The sequence below is a fragment of the Medicago sativa genome, chromosome 7 (genome assembly GCF_051527215.1).
Source record: "Medicago sativa cultivar Bolivia chromosome 7, Bolivia_mono, whole genome shotgun sequence".
In the NCBI taxonomy this organism is placed as follows: domain Eukaryota; kingdom Viridiplantae; phylum Streptophyta; class Magnoliopsida; order Fabales; family Fabaceae; genus Medicago; species Medicago sativa.
In genome coordinates, this window is record NC_140755.1 from 24,899,106 (window position 1) to 24,909,161 (window position 10,056).

Consider the following 10,056-nt stretch of genomic DNA (forward strand, 5'->3'; position numbering starts at 1 on the left):
AATTTAGAAATAAAATGATGTGCAAAAGATAATTTTTTAAAAAAACTTAGGAAATGTAGAACACTCTTTTGATTATTCTACCATTTTCATACATGTTGTTTCATTGTCAAAAGCTTACATCTTTAATTGCATAAATGTTTAATTAGATCTAATTCTTCAAACTCCATTGGTGATCTTGTACAAAGAAGAATCAACCAAGCTTTGAAACTCCTTCATAAACTCCACAAAGACCTGTGTTTCTTCGCACTTGTTGCCATTCAACAAATTTTGGCCCTTCACAACTGCAGTATAGATCTTCAACTTGTCTAAAGGGGAAACCAAAGAACTAACATCACTATCAGCAATTACTTTCCTCACATGGCAAAGATAATCGTTCAAATTATTTATTGCTTTAGCTTTCTGCTCAAGTTTTATATCTTCATCTTTGAAATTCCCCGCTTCTTGAGTCATTCTCTCAACTTCTTCTCTAGACAGTCGACCATTTTCATTTGTTATCGTAATATCTTTCTTATTACCACTTGTTTCTTCCACTGCAGAGACATGTAATATACCATCTGCATCTATAGCAAAGCATACTTTGATACCAAGGCCACGAGGTGCATGAGGAACTGATAAATCAAACGAACCTAGCAATTTGTTATCACTGGCTGTCATACTCTCACCCTCATAGACATCAACCAAGACCAAGGATTGATTATCTTCAACTGTTGCATAGTATTCAGTCTTCATTACAGGAATGGAAGTGTTTCTTGGAATTATTACATCCATGACATCTCCAGTTAGTGATGTACCAAGAGACAACGGGGTAACATCTTGCAACACCAAGTTCGGAACATTCTTAATGCCCTCAATCAACAAAGCAGCCTGTAAAGCTGCACCATAAGCAACAGCTTCGTCAGGGTTGATGCTCATACACAAATCCTTCCCATTAAAAAAGTCTCGCAATAGCCGTTGTAGTTTGGGGATTCTGGACGACCCACCAATAAGGACAACATCATCTACACTACTCTTGTCCATTCCAGAATCCACAAAGCACGTCTTGACGATCTCCATACACTTCTCAAAGAGGTCCATGTTGATTTCTTCAAACTTTGCTCGAGTGATAGATGAAGATAAGTCAATGCCCTGAACCAAAGCATCTACCTCAATAGTAGTGATAAGAGAAAATGAAAGAGTTCTTTTCGCCCTTTCGCAGCTAGTCCTCAGCCTCCTCAAGGATCCTGGGTTCCCACTTATGTCAACTTTGTTTTTCCTCTTGAACTCCTCAACAAAGTGATTCATCATTCTGTTATCAAAGTCCTCCCCTCCGAGTTGACTGTCTCCCGCAGTGGCCTTAACTTTAAAAACATTATTCTTAATTGTGAGGAGAGACACATCAAAAGTGCCACCACCAAGATCAAAGATGAAAATGTTTCTCTCTTCAACACAATTACTTCTTTTTTGAAGGCCATATGCAAGAGCAGCAGCAGTTGGTTCATTAATTATCCGCATTACATTGAGGCCAGCAATGGCACCAGCATCTTTAGTGGCTTTTCGCTGAGAATCATTGAAATATGCCGGAACTGTAATCACTGCATTTCTAACAGGGAACTCCAGAAACTTCTCTGCAATCTCCCGCATTTTTGTGAGGACCATAGAAGATATTTCCTCCGCGAAAAAGCCCTTTTCTTCACCCTTGTAGTTAACAACAATCATGGGGTTGTCATCATTACCAGCATTGACCTTAAAGGGCCACAGCTGTATATTATTCTGAACAATGATATCACTGTATTTCCTTCCAATTAACCTCTTTGCATCTGAATGAAGAAAAGAAAATTATGTATAGTTTGTTCTTTTCTAATCAAAGCATATCTGAGAAATTAATTTATATAACATTTATGCATTGAAAAAAAGAAGATAAATCACCATAGATAGTGTTGGCTGGATTTGAAGCAGCTTGATTTTTAGCAGCATCACCAATCAACCTTTGATCACCAGAGAAAGCAACAAAAGAAGGAGTGGTTCTGTTTCCTTGATCATTGTGTATGATCTCTGCTCTATTGTTTTGCTCCTGCCATACAGCAACACATGAATAGGTTGTTCCAAGGTCGATTCCGATAGCAGGTCCCTCATATTTTTTGGCCATTCTGTTTCAAGTGAATGAAGTCTATTCTAGAAAATGTTTTAATCTACTTTGAATAGATAGAATAGTTTGGTATTTATCGGGTTTGCTTTAATACTGTGTGGAATGAATAAATTAGTTGAATGAGGCCACTTTAGTTTAATCTTCTTTTTTTTTTTTTTTATGGAAAAAGAGCAAACTTTAATCTTAAGAGTTGTACATACATGTTACTCTATATCTTGATTCCCAATACATAAATAGGGTCTCTTCGTTGTTCCTATGCGATTGGAAATTGTGGAAAATAAACCGAAGGGTTTCAAGTGATAGCTAGTGGCTCAGTAAATTATATCTACATTCAATATTTTTTTTTTTAATTACCTTATTCTTTGTGAGCAGTTATCATCAGTCAGGATTTTATTCTTATAAGTACAGTTGGAATTGTATCCGATGTTCACCAACTTTTTATACGCAAGTTTTTTAATTAAGTGTTAATTTAATATTACGTGACTTCTCACTTCTGATCAGTAGTAATACAATCTTCTCACATTGCTGTATTTGAAATGAAATTCTTGAAGTATTTAAGAGATTAATCTTTGGAGTAATTCAGGATATGATATGCTATTGTAACCAATCTTTAGAGTATTAGTTGCATTTCTTCATTCGGGATATGATATGATATTATGAGAAATACTAGAAACACTTTTATTGGGTGAACTTACTTGGGACTCACCACTTTATTTGGGATCCATTTCCAAAGTATAAGAAAGTGAATATTAGAAAGAGAGTCGTCATAACACTCATCCTTCTATTATATCATGCCTCATCCAATGTTTGATGAACCACAAGGATATCACGTAATCTTGTCACTTTGTTATATATCGACTCCATAGCTAAATTCTTATCCTCGAGTGGGACTAGTGGTAGAAACTGTAAGCCTTGCTTCAAAACACGGACTCTCGTCACCGACTACATCAGAGTACTGGGTCACAGGGACTAACTAACTTACATGAACCGACATGTTAAATTATGACTAGTCAGAATAATAAGCAATTACTTGCATATCAAGTAACTGACTAGACTATAACCACTTTAACTGTCACAACAATTAGTTTGTTACAATCGTTAGCTGCGGTTAGATTAGTAACCATAGTCAAGTTATAAGAGTTAATTGTATTCTATATATAAATAGTTAGGGAAATGTTAACTTGTGCCCTAAGGGCACAAGATAATGATCTTAAAATAGAATTAAAAAATAAATATTGCATTGAAAACATAAGTTTTAAGATTTTGAGGTTATGAATGCACAATTTCTAAGATTAACTTTCTACATTTAGTTTCTTATCCTGTGCCCTTAGGGCACAAGATAACAAGACCCAAATAGTTATAGTATCTCATTTTAAACTTAGAACGGTGAATAACAAATTTTCAATTCTCAAATGCTTCTTTTTCTTCATAGTTATGCACATTGCAAACTCAATTATTTCATCTGTGGAGTTTGAGTTTATCTTTTGACATGGTATCAGTTGCAATTGATATCTCATCTCCCCTGTTTTCGTCTTCCTCTGTGTTTGCTCGCCAATCTCTATTGTTTCTTTTTAGTTTCTACATATTTCATTGATTATTGTACTCAATTATTTTTTTTTTTTTATGTTAGAACTGTGTTTTCTAACAATTCTATCATCTTTCTTATACCTTTTTTTTTATAATTTTCTTCGTCATTAAGTCATCACCATGTATGTTGAAAGTTCTTCAAAGAGCGTTAATGGTGGTCAACCAATTCTCATTCCAAAGAACAAGGGTTACCAACCTGATACTTTGAGTCATTATTTCATGCATCCCAATAAGAATCCAAGTATTTTTCTTTGTTACTCCTTTTTCATCTGGCAATAGTTATCACTCATGATCTCGTGCAATGCAGGTAGCATTGAGTTTGAAGCACAAACTACACTTTATCAATAGTGCTCTTACAAAACCCTGTAATGAATATCATAATTCTATAACTTGGGATCTAAATGAACAATTTTTAATTGTAAGGTCTAAAATCATGTTGATGGACCCTCTTTAGAGTATTGGTAGAGTTTACTCTTTACTTTCTCAGCAAGAAAGACATGTTATTGTTCCTCTAGATGAATCCAAGCTCCTAGTTATTGACGATATCATTTTGTATGGTACTCGTGTTAGGGGTGAAAGGGAAGGAAGAACGTCTGGTGGTATAGCAAGAGGTATCCGGGTTTGTTCATTTTGTGGAAAAGTTGGACACAAAATTGATACATGTTTCAAGAAATATGATTTCCCCCAAACTACAAGCAAGATAGTTCGTTATCAATTGCACAAATGTTAATGAAAATGAGGAGGATTTCATTAATGATGCTTGTGATGATGATCAGAACATTTCAACAACATTTCATTATCATAGTTTGAATCATATTACCACAAATCACGCATCATGCACATGTATAATATGTATTGTTGGTCTATATAACAAACAAGATGGTGCGAAAGTGTGATTTGAAAACTTATGACTAATCAGATTTGTGGAAGACAATGACAACAATTCTAAGCAATGAGTAATAAATAAGATTTAAAGTTGAATTGAGAGGTTCAAATATTGAATCTTATTAAGCACATCAAATATAAATATTCAAGCATATAAATTTCAAAACTAAACTGTTGAAGTTTGTTGTATGTCCCACATCGCTCAGGTTCCCGAGCTGTCGATTGTATAAATATGCTTGAGTTCCCTCCTCCTTTGAGCTAGCTTTTGGGATGAGATCCAAGCTTATTTAACATGGTATCAGAGTCGGGTTAAGGATTCGGGTTAAGGATTGCGATGTGGGAAATTGACCCAGTCCCACGCTAGGTCCATGCTAGGCCCACGCTAGGCATGAGGGTCGATGTGGGTATAAATATGCTTGAGTTCCCTCCTCCTTTGAGCTAGCTTTTGGGATGAGATCCAAGCGGGATGAGTTGACCCAGTCCCACGCTAGGTCCATGCTAGGCCCACGCTAGGCATCACGCTAGGCATGAGGGTCGATGTGGGTATAAATATGCTTGAGTTCCCTCCTCCTTTGAGCTAGCTTTTGGGATGAGATCCAAGCGGGATGAGATCCAAGCTTATTTAACATAAATTAATTAATTAACATAAACAATCTTAAACCTAACAATCTTAAACCAAAACACCAACATAAACAATCTTAAACCAAAACAGAAGAACACCAGGAAACTTAGGAACGCCAAACTTAACACCAAAACAGAAGAACACCAGGAAACTTAGGAACGCCAATTTAAATTTATGTTTCAATTACCTTTGAATTAGTAAGACCCCGCACGTAAGGATTATCGTGCGATCAGAAGGTGCAGTTAGCCAACGGAGGGATTGACCTTGATCAACCTTGATCAACCAAGATAGTATAGACCCTGCATGTGAGGATCACCGTGCGATCAACAAGTGCAGTTTGACAATCGACTAGGTTAGAATGTCCCAACAGCCTCATCACTTGTATAGTCTACTCAAGATAAATATCAGGAGATTCAAAGAGTCCTAATTGCTGCTTACTTTTCTGCAACCAAAAACAGGTAACTTGCTCTATTGCAAACAGATAAAAATTTCAATCTCTAACTCTTATCTCTTTTATTTTATATCGTCAACTTAAAATAAGTAACGCGAATTGTTTGGACGAAACGACAATCCATATGGATACGATACTTTACTTATAACTTTATTACTGGTAAACAATTTGGTACACTTGCATAATCCGACTATCACCCACTGTTACAAAATTGGCTAATACTAAGAAGGTTGTGTCTGAGTCCACTAACATACCAGACATTATTAATAGAGGTAGAGCAGTTACAAATTGTTCCGGTTCCAATGATTTTCCCTCGTTGGTTTCCTCCAAACCCTGCCATACCTCCTTCTTTCATGACCAGATCTTTGAAAATATGTCATTCTCTTGTCATGGGTCGAGAACAGCCGATGTCCATATACCAGGGCTGATGCTTTGGCTTTCCTATGAAGCATACCTGAAACACAAGCAATTTCATCTTTAGGTCCCCATGTATGAATAGGTCCTCTAGGTTTACTTCTGACGGAATTTCGCTTCTTAAGACCCTTGCACTTTGGGTTTTGTTGCTACGATTTATTCAAAACCTTTGGTTTGGAGGATAATCTTGAATTCTTTTTTTAACTAGAATATGAGTCCCATATAGCTTTGAATTTTGCAGTCCTTTGTTTTAACTTAGTCAATAATTTGGACCTTGAGTCATTCGGCTCTGATGGACAAAGATTCTTTGCCTTTTCAGCCTCTGCATTTGAGTGAAAAAACAGACCCATTTGAGTGCAGAAAGAATAGGATGATTGCTTTGTCTTCACATGAATTTGTGTATCGTTGACAGATGCACTTGTGAAGTCAATTCCCCTGCCTTTGTTCTTAACAACATTTTGTGATGTGGAAGCTAATCTACTTATGTCAAAATCATCATCACTATATACTTTAGATGAACCGTTGAATTTAGTTGAGGATCTACCAATATTATCTATGCTTAAGAGATGTTTTATCATAAGATTTTCTTTTGATAGATAGTGATTTTGGCTTCTAAGGGGTTTTAACTCTTCTGACAACAAATTAAATTGTTTTTGCAAGTCCGTTCAGGATCTTGATTTGTTCAGATAGATACTTAGAAGCCTTTTGACAGAAGGAGTATACTCACTACATATTCGTTCAAAGATTACCTCATCATCCTCAACTGAGTCTGGGCTCGGTTCTTCACCAGAAGGTGTTGTAACTACTAGACCCAGATTAGCTTCCTCTATGTTGTCTTCAGAGTCTATATCTTCATCAAGCATCTCCCAGGTTGCAATGAATGTTTCCTTGAGATTTATCTTGCAAGTGTCCCTTTTAGAGCTTCACTTTCCTGGATTACCCTTCTGTGCCTCAGGGCAATCAACTATTAAGTGACGAGTCTTTCCACATTTGAAGCATCCTTTCTTGAAGCTTGATATCTTTGAGTCATTGCTTTTGCTAGGAAGTCTTCTTTTCTTATTTAGGTATTGGAACCTCTTGTTTAAGTAAGTCACTTCTTTAATGTCTACTTCATCATCATATTCACTATCTGAATCTAACTCTTCTGATTTAGCAGTTTGAAGAGGTTTGGATGTCTTTTATTTAGATTTCAAAGCAATAGACTTAGAGAGATTGTTTAGTTCATCACCTTCAAGTTCAATCTCATGACTTTTTAAAGAACTTATCAGGTTTTCCAAACATAGCTTATCTAAGTCCTTTGCTTCTTGTATGGCATGAACCTTTTGCCTAAACCTTGCAGGAAGACTCCTGAGAATCTTCTTTACATGGTCTGGTGTAGTATAACTTTTCCTTAGCACTTGAAGTCCAGACGCAAGAGTTTGAAACCTTGAAAATGGTGTTTCAATATCTTCATCATCTTTCATCTTGAAAAACTCATACTAGTGAACCAACTACTTTGCCTTTGCTTCCTTTACCAGTTGATTTCATTCGTAGGTAGAGCATAGTAATTCGAAGATGGGGTTTGTAGTAGATTTATCCCCAATATTCATGTATTTAGAATGAGGCAAAGCTTCCACTAGAATACATCTCACTCTTTGGTGCTTTTTATAGATCTTTTTCTGGGTAGCTGTCAGTTTCTTTCTGTCATCTACCATTCCTTCTTCTTCAACCTCAAAGCCAGTTCCATCTTCAATCACATCCCAAAGTTCATCATCCATCTCTATGATGTAACTATACATTTTGCTCTTCCGCCAAAAGAATTGAGTAGCATCTCAATTGAAAAATGGAGGTTTAGCAGAATAATTGTTCTTTTCAGTGGTAGATGTATTGTTGACATCAGGATTGGAAGCTTCCCTGACGGAAGACATGTTTTTCTTATTCGATCTTTTTCTGCACCACGGTTAAGTTTCAAAGCACATACCGTGTTGTGATACCAAATAAAGGTGAGAAAAACACACAAGAAGGGGGGTTGAATTGTGTGAGTCTTTTCTTCAATTTCTTCTTCCAAGTGTTAAGAACAAATCTGGACAGAATCTGATGTTGCAGATTTTGACTCGGAGTCTGAATGCAGCAGAAATAAATAACACTTAGATAAAAGATAAAGAGTCAAGGAAATGAAAGACACAAAGCAATCTATATTGGTTCCTCCTACAAAGCAGTAGTAGTCTAGTCCCCTTGCACTTCCAAATGATATCACTATAATCAATGTTGATTACAATTTGCTCATGGACACACTAATATACTTCTCAATGCTCAAGCACACATCAAGAGACTTCTATGCTCTAGGACTATACCTAGATACTTCATTTGCTTAAGAACCCCTGCAAAAGACTTCCCATGCTTAAGAACAACTGCTTAAGACTTTACCCTGCTCAATCACAACTGACGAAGACTTCCTAGGTGCTCAAGGTTTCACCAAAAGAATTATTTTCTCAAGCATGCATGTGAGATACCTTCCAAAATGGTTGCCCCAACTACAAATATGTTAATTTTTTCTTACACTCTTTCTAACTAGTGGGTGTAAACTGAACAAATGAACAGACTCACTCCTTAGGATTTCTATGATATAAACTTTGAAAATAATGATAAGTATATATTTTGCGCTATTTTATGTGGCAGAGTTTTGGCACAGAAAAATAGCAGAGTCTTGTTGCTTCTTCTTTAGGTCTTCAACTCCTTTTATAGGTAGTGATTTGAGAGACGTTAAAGAAGAGTGTCAACACAAATAGAGTCGTTGAGAAGCTTCAATCACGAATGTTGGCCCTTTGCCTAATATGGATAATTTCGTTGGAAAGTACTTTGAATCTCCTTTGCTGAAAGGGGAATTATATGTTGCTTTCCTCATTCCTGATGTCCTTTACACGTAGATAGAAGAAGACAAAATAGTTGATCTGCCAGATGCAATGATAGAGACAGCTCACAGAATAAGACAAAAGCATACGTTGATTCTGGGTCCCTCGGAATGATGTAGCCTAGTCATCTTCTGTGTTGATGTCCTTCACATAATCTGTGGATGTTACTCCCCAGCTTCTGTGAGACTTATGTCTACTAGGATGTTGACTTCTAGTTGGCCTTTCAATAGATCTTCATCATTAGTCTTATAAGCTTCTCAATCTCTTTCTGATAGTGCTCAGGTGTTTCTTCTTTATGATAAGAATTCTTGCACACTTGAACATATGTTAGTAATTCAATTGTTCTTCAATACTTTGTTATTATCAAAACCCAAGAGAACTTGTATGAACTATTCTTGTTCTAACACATGTGACAAGTAACATTTCATAGAAAAGCTAGAAATTCTTGTTGTGACTCCATTTTTTGTCTTTGTGTGTTCAACATTGTGTGATTTAGTCATGCAGTCACAAAACAAACAAAAACAATAATGAGGTAATATTTTGTCTTTGTGTGTTCAACATTGTGTGATTTAGTCATGCAGTCACAAAACAAACAAAAACATTAATGAGGTAATATTAATGTGGTAATGAATGTGAAAGAATTTTTTTTTATTTTTTTTTCTGGGGTTCGAACCCTGTACCTTGCATATTTTATGCATTGTCCTTACCAACTGAGTTAAGCTCACGAGAACAAATTTTTTTTATTGATATAATATAATAAATTATCCATGAATTTTTTAAGAGCTAAATTAACCCACCCAAATTGACACAGGTGAGAATCGAACCTGAGACCTCGAGGATATTCACACTCCCAGATCCCATGCCAATACCACTAGGCCAACCCAAGTGGGTTAATATTCATATAACTTTAATCACAAGATGAACCATTTTTTTCCTTAAAAGTATTTTCATTTATTTCTAATGACTAAAAATTATGGCAAAATTACACAATTAATCCCTTAACTTTATTTTAGGTAACACTTTCGTCCTTTATCTATTTTTTGTCACGATTAGTCCTTTATGTTATAAAATAACAACATAG

General features: G+C 35.9%; 1 protein-coding gene across 1 annotated transcript; it reads right to left on the reverse strand.

Annotated features, from left to right (window-relative positions):
• Positions 1–156: 156 nt before the first annotated feature.
• On the reverse strand, positions 157–2,128 carry LOC146905107 (heat shock cognate 70 kDa protein-like). Its single transcript, XM_085728443.1, has 2 exons — positions 1,906–2,128; positions 157–1,796 (listed from the first exon to the last, which is right to left on the reverse strand). Exons 1-2 carry the CDS (start codon positions 2,123–2,125, stop codon positions 157–159), a joined length of 1,860 nt encoding a protein of 619 aa, XP_085584569.1. The 5' UTR covers positions 2,126–2,128.
• Positions 2,129–10,056: the final 7,928 nt, after the last annotated feature.